This window comes from Sycon ciliatum, chromosome 5 (assembly GCF_964019385.1).
Source record: "Sycon ciliatum chromosome 5, ocSycCili1.1, whole genome shotgun sequence".
NCBI classification, from domain to species: domain Eukaryota; kingdom Metazoa; phylum Porifera; class Calcarea; order Leucosolenida; family Sycettidae; genus Sycon; species Sycon ciliatum.
The window spans coordinates 22476049-22503078 of NC_088647.1; the positions used below are offsets into that span (position 1 = coordinate 22476049).

At 45.5% G+C, this 27030-nt stretch overlaps 3 protein-coding genes across 3 annotated transcripts in view; all 3 read right to left on the reverse strand.

The window, feature by feature from the left end:
- Window positions 1-2890, reverse strand: part of LOC135816911 (uncharacterized) — a 25820-nt gene extending 22930 nt beyond the window's left edge. The window contains exon 1 of the mRNA XM_065330013.1: window positions 2509-2890. Within this exon, the coding sequence (XP_065186085.1) occupies window positions 2509-2890 (382 nt within the window). The remainder of the gene's footprint in view (window positions 1-2508) is intronic.
- Window positions 2891-5510: 2620 nt separating this feature from the next.
- LOC135818069 (uncharacterized) overlaps window positions 5511-27030 on the reverse strand; it is a 159346-nt gene continuing 137826 nt past the window's right edge. Inside the window, exons 6-10 of the mRNA XM_065331387.1 lie at window positions 11561-11854; window positions 9775-10241; window positions 9332-9490; window positions 6929-7069; window positions 5511-6344 (exon numbers count right to left, since the gene is read on the reverse strand). Coding sequence (XP_065187459.1) covers window positions 6336-6344; window positions 6929-7069; window positions 9332-9490; window positions 9775-10241; window positions 11561-11854 — 1070 coding nt within the window. The 3' untranslated portion in view covers window positions 5511-6335. The remainder of the gene's footprint in view (window positions 6345-6928; window positions 7070-9331; window positions 9491-9774; window positions 10242-11560; window positions 11855-27030) is intronic.
- On the reverse strand, window positions 15670-26694 carry LOC135818078 (uncharacterized). The gene is made up of 4 exons (XM_065331399.1): window positions 26314-26694; window positions 19671-20039; window positions 18994-19068; window positions 15670-16836 (listed from the first exon to the last, which is right to left on the reverse strand). Exons 1-4 carry the CDS (start codon window positions 26600-26602, stop codon window positions 15752-15754), a joined length of 1818 nt encoding a protein of 605 aa, XP_065187471.1. The 5' UTR covers window positions 26603-26694; the 3' UTR covers window positions 15670-15751.

A 27030-nucleotide genomic window follows, 5' to 3' on the forward strand; every position in this document is an offset into this window, starting at 1 on the left:
CAATAGCACGTCACAGCCTAAGGACCAGCAGAGCACTTTTCCCGAACCAGCCTCTCCATAGTATTTCAGCAGAAATCCATTGGAACAAAAATAGATCTCAACTCAGAGTTGCATGGTACTCAAGCTCTGCACTCTGACCAGTAGTCAAGGTTCATTTGTAGCCTTTCATCTCTACAGGTCAGGCGGAACAATGACATAATGTGAGCTACTGGTATTTCACTCGTTCAGACTTTGGCAGGAGATGGCGAACTTACAGTGCAGGAGCTTGAAACAAAAAGCACTTCAATTCGACACTGCGTGCTGCAGGCTAGTTCTGTGCCGGCTTCCGCATACACCAGCTAGTGCGATCGCAGCAATGCGTACAGGTTTTCCATGCACGAGCCCACATGTCGGGCATGCGTGCACTAGCTGCGCAAACTGGTTTTGCGTGCAAAGCCCGGAAGCACGGAAATTGAAACTTTCACACATCGTATGACTCATTTTCTTTTGTGTGTGTCTGTGTCACTCGATGTTGATTGTATTGGAGAGGGTTTGAGTCCCCATTACCTTGAGTCATCAACAAACGTCCGCTATGAAAGACGTCTTTTCCCTTTCTAGATCCTTGCATCCGAATTTTGACGTACTGTTCAGCCAATGTCAAGGAATGATTGCTCACAGGCTCTTTAAAGATAAGAGGAATATAGCGGTGGTGCGCAGAAAGCATATTTTAGACTACATTTGAACTCAGGCAAAATGTGCACTCATATATTAATATAACTTTTGGGTAGTCTTGAGTATTCCAAAGGCATTGGTTGATAATTTGACTGTATACAGCATATGTGACATACATGTTCAGTTTTAGTCTAAACTCCATGTAGCGTAACAAAGATTGATGGATCTTTGCACCAAACAATACTTGGCATCAGTTGATCAAGTAAAGATCTACACGTCTCGTTATTAAACTTACATAGCACAATTACACTATAGTGAGTGCAATCATGTTCATTTCAGTACTTTTGTACAGACATGTATTGACTAAAACCCGTAACACGATGGTACAATGCATGAGTCGTAATAATCCTACACCCGCTCCACTACGTTTTTCATTCCCATTGATGGTATGCCAGTTCTACAGTCCATTCATAAAAGATGGTCCCTGGCTCTGGCGAGCTGCCGTATTAGGCGATTTTCGTGATATTATCGTACACAGTGCAGTGCTCCGAAATTTAAAACCGGGTCCAAAAAGGGTACGTGAGCTGGGGTTCGAACCGCACAATGCACTGCTGCAGGCGGGGTCAAACGGCCTGGATTTTGATGGATCTCCCAAATCAATGCTTTTGGGGCAAAACCTGGCCGAAATCCTATTCTTGTTATGGCTTGCTTTTTGGGCAAATAGACTTCAGAAACAATATAAGAAGAGGATTCCATAGGGATTGCAGAAAAATATTCTAAAACTGAGGTGTGACCCATTTATGGCCAAAGGCTAGAAGTCCATCTTTTTATGAATATTCTGTAGTTCTACTCTACAGAATAGAATGCATGATCTTGTATAATGTTGTAACATGCACCAGCATAACATCACACATAACATGTATGTAAAGATTTCTTCAATGTACAGTATTGCACGTGCTATCTTCATTTACAAGGTGTATACGAGTATGCAACAGGTATACTTATGCTATGATACTTATGCAGCATACAGGTCACAATACAAACACACTATTGTGCTCACTATTTCATATTTCCTGCTTCTTTGTCTGTAAAGATTATTCAGATTATTCCATCAACTATAGGACAGTGCATGCTCCAGTGGTTTCTGTCTTCCAATACTTCTTCTCATAGTAATACTCATGAGACTACAAGATAGTCTTCTGAGAGTGCTTAGGGAAAGTATTGGGTTGCCAGAGCAGCTAACAAGTGTAGTGGTGCAATTCCACGTGTATGAAGTACAGTAAAATCTGTAATGGCGACCACTCGGATATGGCGACCACTCGACCATGGCACCCACTTTTCCTTGTCACGGACGCATTCACATTAAAAGCAGCTCGGATAAGGCGACCACTCGCTCAACGCGACCGACGACCACCCACCCGCGACCGCGTTGCACAGTGCTAGTACATGTAAATGTATGCATTGCATGGTGCACCATGCATGGTAGATCTACACGTCAGTGCAGGAAGTGTAGATGTGCATGGTGCATGCACGGCGCTTGACAGGTCTAAGGACCCCAGGCACATGACTCATGAGTCGTGCTAGAGTAGCATACCTGTACGTGTGTGCACTGTGATGCACTTATCACAATGATGTATCACAAGTGGATAGGGTAACGTGACCCACTGAACCTGGATAAGAAGACCACCTGGCAACGGCGACCAATTTTTCTCGTCCCTTGAGTGGTCGCCTTAGACAGGTTTCACTGTATGAAAGTTTACATACAAAATACCATGAAATCATTGCACTACTCCCCTGCTTAAATAAACTGGGTGCAAGTGTTAGAACTGACTTGCAATATGGCAATCTTTTACTTACATGGATCCTTGACATCTTCATCAGGATGATCATTCTTACGAGCTTGCCAAATTCTCTCCAGCACTCCACCAACAACACCATTGGATGGGAAAGATGAAGACTGGATGGCTTGAATCAAGTTCTGGACACCTGATGGTCCTCTCTTGTAGGTAATCAAGAAGCCAACGTAGGCAGCTAACCTGTCCTCTCCTGAACTATTAACAATAGCGTATTCGTCCTTCAAACCCAACACATGTCTCTTCAGCATGGGATCTCTGCTGATACGTGGATGATGTTCATCAATTGCCATGATAGCATTCTTGAGTGATTCATGTGCAATCTGGCATGGAGCTATGTCATGCCATGCTGGCAGTACAACATCATCCCAGAAGTCAAACGGCATCGTTCTAAACACAAAGTTATAGAAAACGCACAAAGAAAAACACAAAAAACCCAGAATATGATTGTATATTCTGATTATAGAATAATGGATTCAAAGAGAATTCAAGTATGGATGACAATACAACGGAAGACTGGCTGCACAGTGTAACACAATACAGGTATATGACTGTATTCACCTCCCATATGTTACCCCCCTCCCCCCCCCCCCCCACACACACACATGGCATAGACCGATATGCGTGGTGCAAAAACTATCATGCATGCATCCATACCACCACCACTTACACTGTCACTGCGTGTTCTCCATAGCCACATACCGGTATGTTAAACTAACATAATTCTGTTCATTTTTGGTTAACTGAACACACTTCACCTACAACACAGTCCTCTGTTCTACACCACTACTGTTCATATGTACACACAATCATTTCACTACATCATGGGTAAAATATATTCATGGTTCAAGTGATACTGAGTTAGACTGAGTTTTGCAAATCTGCAGGAACTCCACCACCCTCAATGGATCAAGGGTGCAGATGCAGATTTTAAAGTGATGGGAGGTGAGTTGATCACTGATCAGACCCACAACCAAAGAGGTCAAAATCAGAAAATCCCATTCACTGCATTCATGGTGAACTCCATTGTATGTAAACGCTGTGTGAATGACAAGAGGCAGGGGTGTTGGAATGTATTTTAGAATGGTCACTGTCAGCCATCTGAAGTACAATTTACTCGTGATGTTGGGGTGGTTCCTATGAAAATTTCGAAATTTAGACCTCAGATCAGTGTGTTTTATTGATTCACAGGGTAGCCGGGATGAAGAGTGATACGGTCAAAACCATAGTGACCGTAGCGTGTCCGATGCCCTGCAAGAGGTTCATGTGTAAGGTTTCGTGAAATATTAAAATAGAGACGGATATACAAATACTTCAGTACAGGGGTACAGGGGAAGTATGCATCAGTTTGAGGACAGTGTTGAGGGTCAATGTTCTGGGCATATGAAGTCGAATACTCTTCTCAAGCATGACGTGAACAGAACTGCGATGACCCATGTGAAGCGCAATCAATATAATTATTCTTTTGCCTTTGCTATTTCCCTATGATCTCTGCACTACTGTTGCAGTACGTTCCATAGAGTGAATTTGACTTGCAATACAACTACATGTAGGTATCGCTAACACGGGTTTTCTTCACGTCTTGAAAATCTTAATCAATTCTCCACATAGGATAACTCCAACCCATCTTGCCAGCCTGGCAATAACTGACTGTACCACTTGAAGGTTTCAAGGTCTACCCCTCTTAGTCATGTGACATGTTTACAGAGTGTATACATGCACTGTACCTTACCGTAAATACTGGATAGCTGCAGATACAGTGCAGCTTCGGTTTTCCAGCACAAGTCGCACTTGGGGCTTATCATCAACACATCACGCTGACTCGATCGAGAGAAAACAACGCAACGATGTTACCGTTGTCGTTTAGACCTCGTTGTCACCGACGGACACACGAACCGACAATGATTTTTTCGATGATACTGAACAGGTCTACTTTATCTGGTTCTGGGACAAGGGTATGCTGCCCAGGAGACTACAGTGTACAAAACTGCTATCAAACACAATGGTCCTGTACCTTTTCTTCGCAGATGAACGTACCGGTAACAACTGCGTCTTCACCAAACACACAAACACACATACCGACGCAGGTGCAGTGCAGATGCTACGGGAACAGCTACATGATGTATAATGATTTCCGTAGTGGCCGGCTTGGGTCGTTGGTATGGTGGCTGTCCGCGTCCCGGTGGATCGATCCGAAGGTCGTTACGGACAGAGCCGGTTTGGCGCCTTCATTTTGGCCTGGGGGGGGGGGGGGGTGCATTCATTGCATAGGCCGCGTGAGACTGAGATTCGCAGTCTCTGCATTCTCAAGTAACAATGGTAACTAGGCGGGGTAAGGACAATCGTTGCTATGGTGAATCATGTATTGTGAAAATGACACGAAAAAGGAACCAACACTGCAACAGTGAACACTTGCTTGGGATACAGCATCGGCTACACCCAAATGATTTTCTAATTAATTTTCCCTAACCTCCAAGGCAACCACTGAAACATACAGTATGATTCTCTTCTCCAACCCCAACAACGGTCTCTTCACTGCGAAAAAAAACATTCCATCAACTTTTCGGGACTGACCCTTCATTAGGCTGAAAACACACAAAAACCTGGAACCCACAGTCTCTACACAAGTCATACATACTTGGAGACAGGCGGTATGCTGTACATACTCGCTAACGCCTCCCAAAACTAAATCTCTTAGGAAACCAAAAGAGGTGAGTACTGTCGGTCGCCCAAGAACGGCTAGAATTTCACCACGCACAGCATACCAATGTATACACGGTGACTCAAATGTGCATTGAGTACACTCTACACGTACATGAAAATAAGAGCAGTTTTCATGTAGGTTACTAGGCAGACCCAGCGACCAACAGTACATGTACAAGTAGAATGTACACTGTACTAACTCCACTCAATACCCGCCATTGTCCAACTAACAACTAGTATACAATCATATTGAGCAAGTACAGTCAGCCATATTCCCAATGCACTAATGAGTTATTCCCGGTCTGACATTGTGATAGTTCAGTTTTGTGATAACCGTGTGATGCCGTCAAGCATAGAGATCAAGCAATACTGTACAACTCGTACAAGCCCACATACAGTATACGTCAGTACAAACTTCTTGCAATCCGAGTAACTCTCCATAATCTCAGGCAATGCAACTTTCAGACGTGAATGTGCCGCTGAGTACGTTTTTCGGCTAGTCAGACTACAAGCGAAGAAAGAACATAGGCTAATCTCAAGAGAGTAAAAACTATAAGCTCTGCTAGTGAGGAAGGTGAATCAAGGATATCCGATAGTATTGAAATCATGAAACATACAGTACGCTTGTAAATTCGAACGTTATGCAGAGAAATCGCACAAAAGGTTGTAAAATCAATAAACTCGTAGAATTATAATATATTAAGCCACCAACAGTTAGGCTCTTTAGCGCAGCCGAGCAGCTCCAAACGTATCCCAAAAGGGATCACACTTTCGTGCAACAAAGCAAAGCATACACACTATAGATAGCAAATACAAAGTAGCAGTGCAGTAGAGTGTAGATTTCATTACACTCTAACTTGCATTTTCAACCATTTCACTGAGCAATTAATTCTAGCAATAAAACAGCATAAAGGAAAGTGTAATTCAATCATATCTACATCAGTTAGAATGCCAGACAAAATCTCAAAACAGAGTAAAAATTACACAACTGGAAAAGGTCTTGGAATACCTGAACACACTTGATCAGAAACATTACGATCGTTCAGTAGCGTCTGCACACACCACTCACTGGTACAGCTCGTTGTGGGTACATAGCAGGTCATGGCGGGTCCACCAGCAGAGTAACCTTCACAGACCCTGCGGGGACAAAAGCACACACACACAAAGAGACATTCATCAATGCACTGAGTCCTGGAACAACACACGTACTAAGCCTCATGTTGACGGCTTCAAACAACATTGTACATCACGAACTTCGTTCTAACATTCTCTGAGACTCTCCGTACATTTGCATACTGGACTATCACATTGCCCAACAATGCTACATCTCTGCCAAACTGGACAGAGAGCAGAGCATAAGATGTGTGTGTGCATGTGTGTGTGTGGGGGGGGGGGGGGGAGAGACTATGAGAACATAATGGATGACAAGAGCCTATTCAACGTGTCCACAAATCATACATGTACTTAGCTGCTTGCTCTGTGCACCCCCTTCCCCCCCCCCCCCCTCCCAACACACACACACATACACACACATACCCATGAGTCTGGCCTCATTGGTGCACAAGTGTGCTTCCTTGAAATTGCTTTCCCAATTCAAGTAAGGGATTGGACCAAACAAACAACAATGAAGCCAGGAAAATCCTCTGACAAGTACAGCTGGTTATCAAAAAAGGAAGTACAGATGGAAATAGTGTCATACCACTGAACAACAGTATGCTTACAGAGGATATCTCCAGTAGCTTCAACTGGAGGAGATCAGCCAGCTCCTGGTGGGCCAGCTTCTCACTCTCTTTCAGAGCAGACACAAACTGACGGAATGCCTGTTTGCCACAGCCCGGCAGTGCTTCCAAGAAGACAGACGCCTGAGACACAACATTCCAATAAAAAAAGAGCCAGTCACCACAGTACACAACAACGACATCATTCATTAGTTACAGGGAAAGGCGCAAACGGAAAAAGTCTGAAATATTATGATTATCACCACCAAGACTCAAACCAGGGACCATCGCTTATGGCCAGCGATGCTCCACCACTAAGTTATGCTGTGGTCGTCATCCAAGCAGTGACCGTTCAACATTTTCTTCAGACTTTCAAAACTCTCGCTTCTTGTGCATCCACACAGGCTGGTGAGACGCAGCTCTCACTGTAACCCACACACTCAGTTCACGTACAAACTAGCACGCGGGGAGCCCCAGCACAGTATTCATTTGTTTGAGGGCAAGGTGCAAAACACCAACATGGATTTCTAATGTAGTACTGTACATGACAGTCATAATTGCAATTCAGAGTTATTCAGAGACACAGGCAGCTGACAGTTACGGACACGGTCTTCCCCCCACGTAAGCCAGGAATGTTTGAGTATACGTATAAAATACAAATGCTTGCTTTAGTCTGCCATTGGGCATTGACCACTTTTTATTGCACACATACAAAGTGTGACAGCTTAACATGCAAAATGTAAACATACATTCCCAACAGCCATCGTAATTCCACTATATCGTATAAAATGGGGCATTACGTTGACATTTAGTGGTGCTACTCTTTCTGATTTGCAATGTCCCTGGAATGGATATGCCCACCCAAATGTATCTTCTGTATAGTTGTAAATGAAACAGCAATGTGACACTCGCTGTGACTATGTTTAAATATAGTTGTAAATGAAACAGCAATGTGACACTCGCTGTGACTATGTTTAAATATAGTTGTAAATGAAACAGCAATGTGACACTCGCTGTGACTATGTTTAAATATAGTTGTAAATGAAACAGCAATGTGACACTCGCTGTGACTATGTTTAAATATAGTTGTAAATGAAACAGCAATGTGACACTCGCTGTGACTATGTTTAAATATAGTTGTAAATGAAACAGCAATGTGACACTCGCTGTGACTATGTTTAAATATAGTTGTAAATGAAACAGCAATGTGACACTCGCTGTGACTATGTTTAAATATAGTTGTATATGAAACAGCAATGTGACACTCGCTGTGACTATGTTTAAATATAGTTGTAAATGAAACAGCAATGTGACACTCGCTGTGACTATGTGTAAATATAGTTGTAAATGAAACAGCAATGTGACACTCGCTGTGACTATGTTTAAATATAGTTGTATGTGTACAGTGCTGTCGGGCGCCGAAGAACGGACCGCCGAGGGACGAACCTCGGAGGGACGGATCGCCGAGGGACGGACCGCCGAGGGACGGACCGCCGAGGGACGGACCGCCGAGGGACGGACCGCCGAGGGACGGACCGCCGAGGGACGGACCGCCGAGGGACGGACCGCCGAGGGACGGACCGCCGAGGGACGGAACGCCGAGGGACGGACCGCCGAGGGACGGACGGCCGAGGGACGGACGGCCGAAGGACGGACCGCCGAAGGACGGACCGCCGAGGAACGGACCGCCTAGGAACGGACCGCCGGGGAACGGACCGCCGGGGAACGGACCGCCGGGGAACGGACCGCCGGGGAACGGACCGCCGGGGAACGGACCGCCGGGGAACGGACCGCCGGGGAACGGACCGCCGGGGAACGGACCGCCGGGGAACGGACCGCCGGGGAACGGACCGCCGGGGAACGGACCGCCGGGGAACGGACCGCCGGGGAACGGACCGCCGGGGAACGGACCGCCGGGGAACGGACCGCCGGGGAACGGACCGCCGGGAACGGACCGCCGGGGAACGGACCGCCGAAGAACGGACCGCCGAAGAACGGACCGCCGAAGAACGGACCGCCGAAGAACGGACCGCCGAAGAACGGACCGCCGAAGAACGGACCGCCGAAGAACGGACAGCCCAAGAACGGACCGCCCAAGAACGGACCGCCCAAGAACGGACCGCCCAAGAACGGACCGCCCAAGAACGGACCGCACAAGAACGGCTAAGATAGAATTTCTCCAAGGTCTAGGCTGGATTTTTTGCGGATAAGAACGGAAACCGTGATATGCAGGATAATGTACACCGAGAGGTATAACTCTGCATAACTGTTCATGTATGACTGTACCATCATACCGGAACGAAACTGCTGTTTGCCAAAAATAAGAACGGGCTAGACTAGAACCCTGACCCCCCCCCCCCCCCCCCATTCTTCGTTGTATAGAAATGCACACCAGTACATGCATACCTGGTCTTCACGATCATCCATTGCACGGAGTTTCTTGCAGAAGGGCTGGGTGATGATGCTCTCTGCATGCAGACGGTCCAGAATACCCTCTTCTACGTCCAAACTGCACTTCAACTCCACATAGCTTGAACGCAGTACTTCCTGGTGAAGTTCAGACATCTACAAAGGAGATGAGGACAGATTGATGAGAATTGTTCGTGTTAAGGAAAGCCTGTTGGGTAATTTCACTGAGCAGCACATCCGTGCGCAGAAACAGACTTCTATACTGCAAGTATACTGTCTTGAAAATAATTTTTGATATAATATTCTGGTCTGTGCATCGATACGATATGTTTTCCAAACACAGGTGTTGTTGTTTCTTATTGCACTGGTTGCTAAGGTAACCTTCACTGTACAATCACCAAACATGCAGTTAAGTAGACTGTACAGAGTAGAGTTCTTACCCCAGTCTCAAGTTGACTACTCTTGACATTACCAGTCTGGGAGACATCAACACTAGTCTGCATGGACAGTGTCTTGTCACTGGAACACACTGATACAGGATGCAGGTCATTGCGATGTAGTGAACACTTTCCAGGACCAGGACACACACGGAATGTCTCCACGAGCTGTGACAGACCTTGCGACGGCAGGATATCCTCCACAAAGAAGCACATTCCATCATCGGGGAGCTTCTCCAGAAGAGCGCACATGTGATCTAGAGTCTCATCTTGCCCTGCTGATTTCTGCAGGGATCTGGTTTCCATGACAACATCCGTACTGAGGTGACCCTCTGCACGCAAACTGGTAACACAGTCAAGGACGCAACTTTCCAGGCTGCTTCGTATTGCAGCATAATGCTTGCACAGTGCTTGCTGGTAGGCTACAGCTCTCTTTGACACAGCGGGTTTCTGGGCAGTTGCTGCAACTTCTGCAAGTCAAAGAAGAAAGGAGCACACAGTGAAAAACAGTGAGTGGAGAAAACTACTTCAAGTACTGTCGTGGACATGGAAATCCAGTCGATTGACCGGGACCGGCGCCCTCAGTGCGTACAGAACGCTGCGTGCAGTGCATAGTCATGTTGATCCGATGCGACCAGCGCGCTGCAGCGTATAATGTGTGTACTGCTTATACCCACGGCTGCATGTCCAGCGCCCTGGGCCCGCTAGACGTGCGACCGGATTTCCATGTCAACGACAGTACAAACGTAATATTCACTCATCTCCATCTCCCCTTAGCAATGACACTGCTCCAGAACACTATGGGTGTCATCAAGAGTACATAAACCAGAGTGTGCAACTGTGCATATCAGCAGATCTGAAACACTGCAGTACTCTTGTACTCTTGCTGTCATATTCACTACCTTTCCGTCCTACAAAAGTACATTATTCAGTTCATTAAATCCGGCATCCTCACACATCTCACGCAAAAAGTATGGACCAGAAACAGCAAATTCACACCTCCAGGGGACTCAAATTTCTCAATTTTATCACAGATGTTTGTTGACATTGGTTGATATGTGAGCATGGAGAGGTGAAGATAAAGAAATCATATCTGACATTTTTTTCTCAGTTGGTCATGGTCATTGCAACAAGATTTGACATGACAAGCGCTTGTAGGGTTGCTAGGCTGTGATGCAGGTGGGAACCAGTACTCGACCTATCGTGTTTGGTGAGAACTCCGAGTACAGCCCGAGCTGCATGCACTATAGATCAAAGGCGGACGACAGCATTGTCGATATTTTTTTGATATGGTTATATTTTCTGCGGCAGATATTCATCCGGAAAGGACCCAATCGAAAACGCTAAATTCCTAATTCCGTACTTGACCCCCTGAACCCTCATTCCTTGCATGCATCCTTCATTCTAGTGCCCCAGTGCAAATGACTTCCCATGTATCCTTTCCCCATCAATCACCCTGCACTCCAATGACCCTGTACACATGCTATGCTGTCTTGTATAAAAGACTGTTTTGAAAACAAGCCTGATTTTCAAGGTAAGGTATCGGCATGCAAGAATGGTTTTACTGAGGAAATACATTTGAAATAACAGATTTAACCCTTTGTGTACGGACTGTACAACTTTCGATCCCTTGGGATCGAAACTTTTCAAAATTTCAATCGAAGGAACTCAGTCATTCCTGGGTTATTTACAAAAACTAAAATAAGTACGTCGAAGAGAAAACTCTCAGCTGTCCATTAAACATCACCAAAGTTGAACACATTGCAGTAAAAGGATAGCAACAACGTACCTGTGTGGGACAAAATGGAGAGCATTTCCTTGCTCTTGTCCACATACCCAAGTTCCTCAATGACAACACCGAGATCACGATAAGTCTTTAGGCCACCAGCTCTGAGCAACTGGATGAGCTCCTCATTATGATCAGATAGTCCATCCCGGGTCCGAATTCTCTTTAGTCTCTCTATTGATGCGCTGTCAGTTATGAGATGTTTCTTGACCACCATCCGCCGCAGTAGATCTGCGTCAACTTTGTTCAGCCATGGTTGAATGTCACACACAAACCTATCCAGGTCAAACGGATTGTCTGTTGCGAAAGCAGCAAAATACAGAAGGCACAGATGACACATGAACACACAACTACCCACAACTACATGTCCAGAAACAAATAAAAATGGAATTGCACAACACCGATAATACATGGAAAGGAATTTGAGTGGACACACCCATTCCAAGAGCGCTGCACATCCGAACAAGTTCCGTTATTTTACAACGTTTCGGCACTTGGCCCTCGTCAGGTGATAAGAACAATGGACACACACACACACACACACTCACGCACACACACACACACACATGCACACACACACACAAACACACACATACACACCTCAGACCTCAGACATGCCCATCGCGGGAGCGATGATAGCGAACAGCTATGTTAGACATAGACTCTTGTGCTGGGATTACACCATTCAACAGCTTGCAAGGCTGATGAATTGACCGCCACTATTTTTAGCCTGGTATCCACCACACAGCTGTTTGAAGTGACTTTTTCTGGCCAGTGAATCCTTTTTTTTCATTTTTCCATTTTTTTCTTTTTTTTCTTTTTCTACACACACACCACAACACATACTCCGGCATACACTGGCTGTTGGTAACCACCCAGGAGAATGAAAGAAAAGTCAGGAAGAGTCTGAGAAAGAGAAGAAAGACGTGTGTGACCATAATCGTCGGGAATCGAACCCGCAACCTATCGATTCGATCGACATACACACACACATACACACACACACATTCCCAGAACCGCACATCGGAGCGCTTCAGCGATTGTTTCAATGGACAGCTGGGAGTTTTTCTCTTCGACCTACACATCTTAGTTTTTGAAATACCCCAGAAATGACTGAGTTACGATCGATTGAAATCTTGAAAAGTTTCGGTACCAGGGGATCGAAAGTTGTACAGTCTGTAAACAAAGGGTTAAATACCGACCTGATTTGAAGAGAAGCCCAGCACTGACACACGTTTCTATAGGAATAATCCCAGTCTTTTATTCAGCCTTCGTACCCGACATTATGGTCAATTCCAGTGTGTCCTTCCCTGCGTGAACCCTACACTCTAGTGACCAGGGATAGGCAGGTTATACTAGCTTCTCATGTCTCGTTCTCCAGCCTGCATTCCCGTATTCCACAGTGAATGTTCAATGAAATCCGATCAAGTGAGTCAAGTAAGTAGTCAGTGCACTGCACCAGGTCACAAACCAGTGTTTGCAGGTCCAGGGTTGCACAGCGACGAGCACGTACTTGATTCCCGTGACCGGATTTCATTGAGCAGCACAGTACTTTCCAGGGCATATTATCAATTTCACACTATACTGAATTATCTCACCATTGTCCTTGACTGCGGGCTCCACAACTGTCATTGGCATTGCCGGCATTGGCTTCTCAGGATCAGCAAGCTCTGGGATCTGGAGAGAATCAATGAAACACAGCAATGTGGCATGCAGACAAAGAAAATGATTTACACCAGCCATTCCCCCATCCCTTTACTGTAGACTTGTACCGGGACTAAAAATGATGAAGTCAGAACTCAACAGATAAGCAGATAACGACTTCTGGGGGATCTACTTCGATAGTATAGCAAAGTGCATATCTGTCAGGTAGGCTCTCATTGACATTGTGTCACATGCTGGTGTACTGAATTGGATTCAGTGCCAGAATTTGGTCCCCACTACTCGGGGGTTGGAAGCAGTCCAGTCAGTCTGGGCAGATTTTTCACCCTATGGAGAAGGAAACAACTCAAACGTGCATGGATCCATACAAAACTAGACTACAATTTGATCGTAAATTCAGCGCTGTCATGACCCTGGCCTGGTTGTGGTATAGCACTTTCAAGCCCTATTGCATTTGTCCACATCAACTCCTTATGTTTCTATTGCTATTGTCTTGCAAGTGCAGCAAAATATACTTGTACTCATTCCGGGTATCAAGCACTACTGTGAAAAGGGAAAATTTAGGAGCAGATTTATTTTCAGTAACTTCAGTACAGGTGATTGTTACCTAAAATAAACTGAGAACTAAAATTCAACAATCCATGCCACACAGTGTGCAAAATGCATTTTTGGATCTGGAAAACTGATTTACCGAAATTTTCGCGCTACCGTCAGCCTACCGAAACGTTGATTTTGGGAAAAACCGAAAATATTACACCACCGAAAATTCCCGGCTTTACATTATGGAGAAATGCGATCAGGGGAAATCTTTTCTCAAAGATTTGGGTTTGATGGACCTGTCGACACGGTTCGACAAAAATAATAAATTAATAATGTGTACGTGCATGCCAGTGTCTCTCGTCACATGGTGGTTGTCATGGAAACAGCAAACCCTGAGCCAGCGAATGCATGCTGTATTGTGCAATATTACCTACACTGGTTTGGGTTAGAGTACAGTGTGATTGTTTGGTGTGGGAGCCGGTAGATTTAAAAACACTTCCAGATCAGGGCAACTGAGTAAAAGAGATTGGCCTCACAGCCCTAACAGCTGCACCATTCTGACATGTAGTGGCCTTGTATTAATGCATACTCTCGGCCGGGCTGTAAACGCAAAGCATGGGGAAATATATATTGAGAAAAACTGAATATGACCTCTTTTTCGTTTTTACCTGTGTATCTTTGGCAAAGCATGGCCAGTATTGCCGTACATCACTGATATCCACTTCTGGGCGTCCTCCGATGGTACAACGTGGACGTAATCCCTCCACCAGTGGAGCAAAGTGCTGACAGCCAATCTCTGCACAACCCTTCTTCTTGTGTTTGCGACACGCATCTCGGCTGAACGAGCATGGACAGCGAACAGCTCTGCTAAACTTCACGTGAGTCAGCGAGAATGCCTTCAGATTGTCAAGCTCCGACTCCAGGTATGGTAGAAGCTCATGACAAAGCTTGACTGCAGCGGACTCATCCTCGCTTGCTGCAGTACCAACGCCAGGAGAGCCAACTGAATTTGCCACACGAGCAACAGCATCGGTAGAAAAAGACTTCGTTGTGCCAGCCGCGACGGGAATCTCCAGTGACAGGCGAATGCCATGCTGGAAATACTGCAAAACCAGCCAGAAGCGATCCTTCACCAGAATACGTGCTGATGTGTGATACAGGATAGGATCCACCTTTGGACTGTAGCGTTGCATACACCTCACAACAGCACACCAGAACAGGGTTTGTGGAAAGTAACGATCTGCACCACTGTAAAGGTACATAGCTGAACTTGGCTTGCCTTTGCTCAATTCATCTTGAAGACGTGCAACTCGCTCCACTAGTGCTGGTACAAAGAACTTGCGAGTTGTCACCTCCTTTCTCTGACCAGGCACGCTCACAGATGTCTTGGTGTTGTAGAACAGGGCAAAGTGCTCACCCATCTCAAACAGGAAATTGCGCTGTTCTTCTGTGGCCGTGTAGCGCGATGTCATACGATTGTGCTGTGACCAGCGGTGCATGGCAAGGCTTTCAAGGAGGATGCCATCCTGAGTCAGCAAGTCGTATTGTGGACGTAGACGCTTGCTCTGCATATCCTTTGGTTCAGGACAAAAGAGCAGTGACATCGTCTTCAGAACCCAGTGGATGTCAATGATCACACGATCACGAAGACGGGCATTGTGAACAAAGTGAAGCAAATGACCAAGACCATGTTGGAACTTCAACATCTCCTGGAAATCGGACTCCGAATCATCACTGGAGATGCTGCCAACAGCAATGGCCAAGCGACGTAGCTCGTCAACAGATAACCATGGTCGTTCGAATGATTTTGCAATGTGCCCAATGGAGATGGTTACAGGCAGCCAACGAAATGGTATGGCAACGCTGAACTGATGCTGCAGCTGCTGGATGATGTCATGCCGTAGCTGAACAACTGCTGGGTCTTCTGGATCCTTGCCAGCTCGTGTGTTATCCACAAATACCACCTTGTCAATGTTGTTTGCATAGGCCTTACTATCTGCATTGGCCAAGATGTACTTCTTTATATATCTCTTCAGTTGCCTTCTTCCTTGCTTCTGGCTTCTTTGGTAACTTGTCCACATGAGTGCCAATGGCAAACACGGGTACGTTGTCGCTGTCTCCAATGACCTCGTGGATAGCGTTGAACCACGTCTCCATCACATCAAAGTTGGTCTGCTCCAGACTGTTGGAAAGCGGCAGTTCCTCACCGTCTACACCAAAAGTCGGCTTCGCTCGGTCCTGGAGCTTCTTTGAGGAATCAAATACAACAGCATATGCACATCGATCACAGGCCAGGACCATGTGTTGGATCGCTGCAAACAGCTTCTGACCAGCAAAGTCCCAGACATCTATAAATGTCAGGTTCTTCAGATGCTCTGCAGTGAAAACTTCACTTTTGCCCTTCTTCAGATCTTCAATGAAGCCTTCAAACTTCTGCGTTGCTGAGTTGATTTCCGTCTGTAGCTGCTGCACATCTTGCTCTGCTGTTGCTACCTGTTCTACACTCATGGTTGAGACCTCCTCCGGCTTGGATGCAGTGGGAACATTCTGAGAGTACATGGTTTCAGATGAACTGGTAGCTGATTGACCAGAGTATCCGGTGTGGATGGCTTCATCACGTTGGCTGATAGCAGATTCACTCACACTGGCTGCATCTGCTTGCTCAGTCTCAACCACAGCGGATGGTGATGCTGCAGGAGTTGATGGCATGGAGGATGTGGATCTGGTGTTCTTTGGGATCTCCACACCTTGTTGTCTCAGTGCTGCTACTATCTCTTTCTTCCTTTGCTCTTGTCCAACAGCTCTGTGTGTCAGGGCCAACTGCTGCTGGTAAGAATCTTCAGCTTGCTTCCACACATACTGTAACCCTTGTTTCTCGATGGTGCAGATCACCTTCTCCAGCTCCACACCGATTGTGCTGTCGACTTGAGACATGAACGCTTGATGCAGGAGGGATCGCAGGAAGCTGCTCTTGCCTGTGCGGCCTGGCCCGCACATTATCAGTCGGCCATACGGTATCAGCTGCACACCTTCCTTCATCAGTTCACTGAGAGCTGCTGCATACTGGCCATTATCAGCTGCACAATATAATTATACACATACACCAGAACAAAGCACAATACGTGTGATGTAGATATGAGGAAGAAGTTATTGAAGAAAATGGGAAGGATATGTTAAGATTGAATTGGGTCTAGCTAGCCTACAACACCCGGATTCATCCCATTAGTCTTTTGGACGCTGAGTCCACTGGGTTTTGGTCCGAAAAGGCTACGATGCAGCGTTCGGCCCTTATTCCCAATCGAACATGGTTGAACAAGCGGTCACGTCCTCCTGCGTACACTAGTCACCTGGTCACCACGCCAGCAGGCGACACATTTTCACACCAAGGTTCAACTCGAAGGTTCAACGGTTCAACTCGAGTGACAGAAACTCGCCCAAACATGCTGTAAGTTGTAGCCTGCAGGCACGGTGACCAGGTGACTGGTGTACGCAGGAGCGCGTGACCGCTTGTTCAACCATGTTCGATTGGGAATAAGGGCCGAACGCTGCATCGCAGCCTTTTTGGACCAAAACCAGTCGACTCGGCGTCCAAAAGTCTACAACATATGGGCCAATCACAGTCATCCAGGCTTTTATAAGAACGAAATGGCGCTTTCAGTGACATTTTGCATACAAATCGCCATGTAGTAGGGCGCAGTCACCCAGTTTCGGTGGAAGTGCGCGAGTTCGATCTGGAATAAAGGAGGAATGGAGCGTCTCAGCTCCCTCGGACCAAGACCATTCGACTCAGCACCCCGAAGACTACAGTTGGTGCAAATTTGATTTTAGGCTTAACTTCCCCTTTAACTTTAGAAGAGGATGGTATTAAATCTCTTGAAGTTGCACCCCATTATCCGCATGCCTGGTATCTGTGGTCATGCACTGAGTGCCAGCGCAGAACATTTCCATAGCACTTCTTATCCTAGCACTGTTCAAGCCAGTGTCTGCCAATTATGTGACACGTCTGCTGAAATCACACACTCTGCAACATTTCTCAGGTCTATAATTTGATTATGTGGGGCAGCCCTCCTTTTCATTCTGCCATTGGTTCACCACTACAAAAACTAAGTAAATCAAGCAGACAGTTCTTTCGCAGCTCCAGTTACAATGCATAGGCCGTCCTCCCGTTCATACTGACATTGTTTCACCACAACAGAAAAGTAAGAAAGTCAAATCAGAACTGAGTTTTTTCACAGCTCCAGTTACCCTGGAAAGGCCGTCTCCATGCCGACATGACATGCCAACACTTCATGCATATACCATAGCTGATCTACTGGTCCTGCAGGCTAGGTGTTTGCTGCTTAGTAGACTGTCTTTGTAAGAGTGAGTGTGTGTGTGGGGGGGGGGGGGTGTTTGTGTGTGTGTGTGGGGGGGGGGGGGTGTTTGTGTGTGTGTGTGTGGGGGGGGGGGGGGGGGGTTGTCACTCTGTGAGTGTGTGTGTGTGTGTGTGTATGAGCTGACGACATACATGTACATGTAGACTACCATGTTTACATTTTACCATTCAGCAACAGTCAATGTAACTACATAGCATCATTATACAAGTAGTGCACAGCACTAAATACAACTACCTGGTATACAAGTACTAGTATGCTACTGGCACTGGCAGCAACCATGGGTACAGACAGAACAGTACCAATAAAGGGCACATATGCATACCCTGCTCTACTCCAAGTCAACTCCGTGAGTTATGTACACAGTGAATGTACAAGTGCATGTGCATGTACTTCGAAAGTAGAAGTGCATGATCCTATGAAATTTTCACTGCTTTTTGGATGAATTGGGCAGACCACGTCATATGAAAAGTGGTACGACCATGGTCTTACCGGTCATAAAGTGTGTGATGCCCCTGAGTGTGACACATAAATAGCAATGATCACTGCAGAATCAGGTCGTACTAACTTAACTGCGCGCCTTTCTCTCCCGCTGGTGTATTTTGTACTGACTTTGTAGGCACTCATTTCCACGGCGCTCTAATTCTCAGTGGGATTTATTGTCAGGCTGAGATTTTCCTCGTTAACTCTATGGACGCTCAGTTTTGCCACGCTGAGAAAGGTAGTCCTAATGTACAGGATGCTGTGATGCTTGTGCTGGAATGCTAGCGCTGAAAGGCTTGTGCTGATAAACTTTGAGCATGTATTTCCCTTAACTAGGGTTGTGCATTAATGGATGACCATTACATGGACAATACTAACCTTGAACTGTATCTCCTGGTCCTTCTCTCAATGCAATCAGACCTTCATCATTCATCATTGACACTGCGGTACCTCCTGTATATGAAAATGAGATCAGAAGAATCCGACACAATAGAATTCTCTAGGAGTATTGCTTGGATTGCTGGTACATAAAGTTTAGTGACATTATGACATTACAAAACAATATTATGCCGGTGATGTCCACAAACATGACAGGCAGGTTTTAGGCTACTTTACTATGCTATGAAAAAGAGTTTACGACTTCGGCAATCATTTCATCAGAACATGAGTTGCTCCCAACACTGAAGCTAGCGCTTTCCCGCCGACTTCGAAAGTTCAATGGACTTCTTGTGTGATCTGGATGGCGGTTGTGAGTCAGTCAAGTGTCACGTCAAGTCACTGGGAGAAAGTGCCATTATGATTAGGTATGGACGATTTCAATAAAATTCCTCATTTTCGTAACAATGGAAACCAAGGCTAGAACATAACGAATACTAAACAAATTGGAAAACAGAAAATATCATTTAGAACATTTCTGCTGGTATAAGACAACTGTATTTTCATATAACCTTCAGCTGGTATGCACACTAAGACAAAGACCAGCATCATCCATTGACTAGGATTCACCATCATGGACATTCTTCAACTTGCATCGCAGTCTTCAAATTGTCACTTACTATCGCTCTGTAAATCAATAGCCAAATTCAACAGTTGGACAAGACTACTCCCATCACATCCTGCCTCATGGTCGATCTTGATCAGGAAATCTTTATCCAGTCGTTGAGTGAGATCAGGGTGGTGTAAGTCATAAAAGAGGAACACAAAGCTGTCCACTGGGTACAGTAAAGACGCCCCAATTGTTGATTGACAGCAAAGTGGAAGATCACGTACATGACCGGCCACCTCACATGCCGTTCGATAAGTGCTGATAAACCTTTCATTCGGGTTGACATCTCCAAATACTTCAGTGAGCACTATATCTGGTACGGTCGCTAGTTTGGCGATGATCTGTGGTAGGTTGCTCTTGACAACCCTTGTGATGAAATCTACAGACAGCGAATAATACACAAGAAAAACAGGACACGTTATTGTAACCACTATGTCTGGTCCAATAGTGTTTTTTCGTGTGTATGTGTGTGTGTGTGTTTGTGTACCGTAAAGTCCCCTGCAAATGCCCACCGCATTGTGCAAGATCTGCTAACCTGTATGCACTGACCCCATGCACTGTCACTCCCACTGTACAAAAGTGCATCTCACACCGTGGCGCGAAGAGCGCTTTGCTACGGTAAACAATGTCCACTTTCCTGGTTTCAAAGTCTTTTTGGGCACTAGCTACGAGCTGGCTCGTAGTGATTTTATGATGTTGTTTGTTGTATTTCGCAAATCCAAATGGGTTTTTCTTCCGAATAACAAGATAGCAAAATGCAGAGTATTGCAGGAACCAAATATACTTCTGACGGTGCTTCAAGCCATCATTTCCAAATCACGCAACACGCAAAGGCAAGGGTTTTTCTCGAGCACTTCAGAGTTGTCAACAAGTTGGTAGCGACTTTGTAGGTGTAGCTTTTGTGACATCTCCCCTGTTCGACTTGCGACTGCAATACTGCGACTGGTCAAGTCGTCGAATGACGCTTCGTCAGAACAATCACGGTTCCGTTCTGAAAGTGCAACATCGTCACATTCATGGCACTGCAGAAATTTCATGATTTGAAAACCAAAATACTGGAGAACAAACTTTTAGGAAACTTCACTACTCAACTCCAAACTCAAAAAAACGGTCTCTTCACTGCGATTCAAATTCAAATTTACATTTACATTACTGTACACCAAATTTTCAGGGCTGGCCCATCATCAGGAGAACGAACTAAAATAACAAAGATGACTCTTTTATCGGATGCAAAGGAAATCCCGACCGAAGTTTTTCTTTGCAGCAAGATAAAGACGCAAAATCGCTTTTGCACAGGATCCTGGTAAGACATAGGCAGTGTGTGGGCATTACAGTCGTTCTTGTACGCATTCGACCTTCATGCCAGTTTTCTACAACTAAATTGACCTGAAAAAGACGAAAATACTATGGACCCGCTGTGGTGAGCGTTTGCTGCGAAGTGGGCACTTGCAGCGGACTTTACGTATACACGTATCTGTGTGCGCGCGTATGTGTGTGTGTGTGTGTGTGTGTGTGTGTGTGTGTGTGTGTGTTTGTTTGCATGTGTCCCTGTGTGTCCCATATGGTGCAGTGGTATGTGCAGTCGATCTCCTATCAAGAGGCTGCGGGTTCAATTCCAGACGACTATGGTCGCACATGTTTTTCTTTTCTTTCTCATCTCCTAGCTCTTCTTTCATAATCCTAGGTGGCTACCAACAGCCAGTGTATGCCGGAGTATGTGGTGTGGCGTGTGTGTCCAAAAAAATGAAAAAATGGAAAAATGAAAAATAGGGATTCACTGGCCAGAATAAGCCACTTCAATCTGCTGTGTGGTGGATACCAGGCTAAAATTAGTGGCGGTCAATTCATCAGCCTTGCAACCTGTTGAATGGTGTAATTCCAGCACAAGTTGCTATGTCTAATATAGCTGTTCGCTATCATCGCTTCCGCGATGGGCAGGTCTGAGGTCTGAGGTGTGTGTGTGTGTGGTACATGATGGTGGTGGTGGTGTGTGTGTGTGTGTGTGTGTGTGTCTGGTGTGGGTGTGTGTGTGTGTGTATGTGTGTGTGTGTGTGTGTGTGTGTGTGTGTGTGTGTGTGTGTGTGTGTGTGTGTGTGTGTGTGTGTGTGTGTCGTGGTATGAAAAATCCTGGGTGGTCAGTCCCAACAGCCAGTATATGGTGGAATATGTGGTGTGATGTGTGCTGGAAAAAACGAAAACGAAAAAGTCACAGAGGGATTCACTGCTCAGAATAGTGGCGGTCAATTCTTCAGCCTTGTAAGCTGTTAAATGGTGCAATCCCAGCACAAGTTGCTATGGCTTCTGCTGTAGCATCGCTATCATCGCCTCGGTGATGGGCGTCAAAACTCAAAAGGGCAAAAAAGGTGCATGTGGTGTGTGTGTGTGTGCACGGGTGTGTGTGTGTGTGTGTGCATGCAGTGTCATCGTGTGTGTGTGCACGTGGTGTGGCACAAGCATAGCAAGGCACAGCTGAGCACAAGAGGTTGAGTTGGGCTATATGGTTGCTGGTGTGGAACAACTGGTGTCAATTGATCAGAGCATGGAATGACATGAGCTATACGTATACCCATATCCACACAGACTGTACATACACTGTATTACCATAACAAAGACTGCATTTGACCTGCACACTAGGAAATAATATGCTGTATACAAATAGGTATGTTGTACATGCTGCTGCGTTTGTGTCATTCTGTTGCGGCCTGCTGCTGCGTTTTTGCTGTGTTTTTGTCACCCCTTTGTACATGATGCTGCACCGTCTTCTGCCCCCCCCCCCCCCCCCCCAGTGTGCACACTTTTCCGTACTTGTCGCCGCTTTTTTGTCTTTGTCTGAATGTCATCTTCATACTTTCGCCACCCCACCGCAATGTGCGCATATCTTTTCCATGGTTTAAGTTTGTCGTGTTACCTTAAAGGGGAAGTTAAGGCAAAAATTAAAATTTCACCAGTTGTACTCTTCGGGGTGCTGAGTCAAATGGTCTTGGTTCGAGAAAGCTGAAACGCTCCCTTCCTACTTGAATCCCAATCGAACTCGCGCACTTCCACCGAAACTGGGTGACTGCGCCCTACTAGATGGGGATTTGTATGCAAAATGTCCCTAAAAGCGCCATTTCGTTCTTATAAAAGCACGGATGACCGCGATTGGCCCATATGTTGTAGTCTTTTGGACGCTAAGTCGACTGGTTTTGGTCCGAAAAGGCTGCGATGCAGCGTTCCTTCCTTATTCCCAATCGAACATGGTTGAACAAGTGGTCACGTGCTCCTGGGTGCCCAAATCACCTGGTCACCACGCCAGCAGGCGACAACTTTCACACCAAGGTTCAACTCGAGTTCAACTCGAGTGACAGGACTGCACCCAAAAAAGGTCAAACAGGCTAGTAAGTTGTACCCTGCAGGCACGGTGACCAGGTGACTGGCGTACGCAGGAGCACGTGACCGCTTGTTCAACCATGTTCGATTGGGAATAAAGGAGGAACGCTGCATCGCAGCCTTTTCGGACCAAAATCAGTCGACTCAGCGTCCAAAAGACTACAACATATGGGCCAATGGCGGTCATCCGTGCTTTTATAAGAACGAAATGGCGCTTTTAGTGACATTTTGCATACAAATCCCCATCTAGTAGGGCGCTGTCACCCAGTTTCAGTGGAAGTGCGCGAGTTCGATTGGGATTCAAGTAGGAAGGGAGCGTCTCAGCTTCCTCGGACTGCGACCATTCGACTCAGCACCTCGAAGGCTACAACTGGTGAAATTTTAATTTTTGCCTTAACTTCCCCTTTAAACTGGCCACATTCTCATTGCTGGCAGGATCAGTGTGTACTTGAGAGACACAATCTACCTAGCAAAAGTAGTCTGAAGGCTTTTCTACTCTCGTACGGCGTAGGAGCAATCACAAATCGGCTGCGGGCACAACATCAAATTCCAAACAACAGCACGTCACAGCCTAAGGACCAGCAGAGCACTTTTCCTGAACCAGCCTCTCCATAGTATTTCAGCAGAAATCCATTGGAAAAAAATATCTCAACTCAGAGTTGCATGGTACTCAAGCTTTGCGCGTTGTGCAAGCTCTGCACTCTGACCAGTAGTCAAGGTTCATTTGTGGCCTTTCAGCTGTACAGGTCCAGACAGAACAATGACATAATGTGAGCTACTGGATTTTCACTTGTTCAGACTTTGGCAGGAGATGAAGAACTTACAGTGCAGGAGCTTGAAACAAAAAGCACTTCAATTCGACACTGCGTGCTGCAGGCTAGTTCTGCGCCGGCTTCCGCGCATAGCAGCTGGTGCGTACAGGACCTCGCGATCGCAGCAATGCTTACAGGTTTTCCATGCACGAGCCCACGTGTCGGGCATACGTGCACTAGCTGCGCAAACTGGTTTTGCGTGCAAAGCCCGGAAGCACGGGAATTGAAACTTTCACACATCGTATGACTCATTTTCTTTTGTGTGTGTCTGTGTCACTCGCTGTTGATTATATTGGAGAGGGTTTGAGTCCCCATTAGCTTGAGTCATCATCAAACGTCCGCTATCATAGATGTATTTTCCCTTTCTAGATACTTGCATCCAAATTATGACGTACTGTTTAGCCAATGTCAAGGAATGATTGCTCACAGGCTCTTAAAAATAAGTGCACATTTCGGTGGTGCGGAGGAAGTATATTTTTAGACTACATTTGAACTCAGGCAAAATGTGCACTCATATAATAATATAGCTTTCAGGTAGCGTTGAGTATTGCAAATGCATTGCTTGATAATTTGACTGTATACAGCATATGTGACATACATGCTCAGTTTTAGTCCAAAGTCCATGTAGCGTAACAAAGATTGATGGATCTTTACACCAAACAATACTTGGCATCAGTTGATCAAGTAAAGATCTACACGTCTCGTTATTAAACTTACATAGCACGATTACACTAAAGTGAGTGCAATCATGTTCATTTCAGTACTTTTGTACAGACATGTATTGACTAAAACCCGTAACACGATGGTACAATGCATGAGTTGTGATTATCCTACATCGGCTCAACTACATTTTTCATTCCCATTGATGGTAGGTATAAGCAGAAATATTCGTCTGGAATTTAATTTCGTCTTTTTCGTCCAAGGAGCTTTTGGACTAAATTAAATGTAGGACGAATATCGATTTGTCCAGCGTTTCTATACACTCTTATGACCCATGGACGAAATTTTCAACCGGACGAACCACTCTTCTTTGGAGTTGGACGAAATTATTGACCGACGAAATTTTCTGCCTCTACAGTATGCCGGTTCTACAGTCCATTCATAAAAAAGATGGTCCCTGGCTCTGGCGAGCTCCCGTATTTGGCGATTTTCGTGATATTATCGTATACAATCAGTGCTTCGAAATTTGAAATTTGAAACCGGGTCCAAAAAGGGTACCTGAATTGGGGTTCGAACCGCACAATGCACTGTTGCAAGCGGGTTCAAACGGCCTGGATTTTGATGGTTTTTCTCAAATTAGTGCTTTTGGGGCAAAACCTGGCCGAAATCCTATTCTTGTTATGGCTTGCATTTTGGACAAATTGACTTCAGAAACAAAATTAGAAGAGGATTCCATAGGGATTGCAGAAAAATAATCTAAAAGGTTTGACCCATTTATGGTCAAAGGCTAGAAGTCCATCTTTTTATGAATATACTGTAGTTCTACTCTACAGAATAGAATGCATGATCTTGTATAATGTTGTAACATGCACAAGCATAACATCACACATAACATGTATGACGTGTAGATTTCTTCAATGTACAGTATTGCACATGCTATCTTCATTTACAAGGTGTATACAAGTATGCAACAGGTATACTTATGCTATGATACTTATGCAGCATACAGGTCACAATACAAACGCACTATTGTGCTCACTATTTCATATTTCCCGCTTCTTTGTCTGTAAAGATTATTCAGATTATTCCATCAACTATAGAACAGCGCATGCTCCAGTGGTTCCTGTCCTCCAATACTACATCTCATAGTTACGCTCATGAGACTACAAGGTAGTCTTCTGAGAGTGCTTAGTGAAAGTATTGGGTTGCCAGAGCAGCTAACAAGTGAAGTGGTGCAATTCCACGTGTATGAAGTGCAGTAAAATCTGTAATGGCGACCACTCGACCATGGCGACCACTTTTCCTTGTCACGGACGCATTCACATTAAAAGCAGCTCGGATAAGGCGACCAGTCGCTCAACGCGACCGACGACCACCCACCCGCGACCGCGTTGCACAGTGCTAGTACATGTAAATGTATGCATTGCATGGTGCACCATGCATGGTAGATCTACACGTCAGTGCAGGAAGTGTATATGTGCATGGTGCATGCACGACGCTCGACAGGTCTGAGGACCCCTGGCACATGAGTCGTGCTAGAGTAGCATACCTGTACGTGTGTGCACTGTGATGCACTTATCACAATGATGTATCACATGTGGATAGGGTCACGTGACCCACTGAACCTGGATAAGAAGACCACCTGGCAACGGCGACCACTTTTTCTCGTGCCTTGAGTGGTCGCCTTAGACAGGTTTCACTGTATGAAAGTTTACATACAAAATACCATGAAATCATTGCACTACTCCCCTGCTTAAATAAACCGGGTGCAAGTGTTAGAACTGACTTGTAAAATGGCAATCTTTTACTCACATGGATCCTTGACATCTTCATCAGGATGATCATTCTTCCGAGCTTGCCAAATTCTCTCCAGCACTCCACCAACAGCAACATTGGACGGGAAAGTTGAAGACTGGATGTCTTGAATGAAGCTCTGGACACCTGATTGCCCTCTCTTGTAGCAAGTAACACAGGCAACATATGGGGCTAACCTATCCTTTTCTAAATTCCTGTTGGTTTTAATAACCTCCTTCCAACCCATCACATTGCTCTTCAGCATGGGATCTCTGCTGATACGTGGATGATGTTCATCAATTGCCATGACGACTTTCTCGAGCGCTTCATGTGTAATCTGGCATTGAGCTATGTCATGCCATGCTGGCAGGACGACATCATTCCAGAAGTCAAACGGCATCGTTCTAAACACAAAGTGATACAAAACACAAACAAAAACAAACAGACTGCAAACAGAATCTTTCTTTTCTGACTGTCGATGAATTTGCTGAAAGAGAATTCAAGTATGAATGACAATCAACCAGAAGACCGGCTGTACAGTGTAACACAATACCATGTACCATGTATACACATATTATCATTATGCTAACACACACACACACACACAGCATAGAGATGATTGACCCATGTGTATGGAGACAAATACTGCCATGTACCACTTACACCATACCACCACTCCTTACACTGTCACTGCTGGTTCTCCACAGCCACATACGAGTATTATGTAAAACTCAC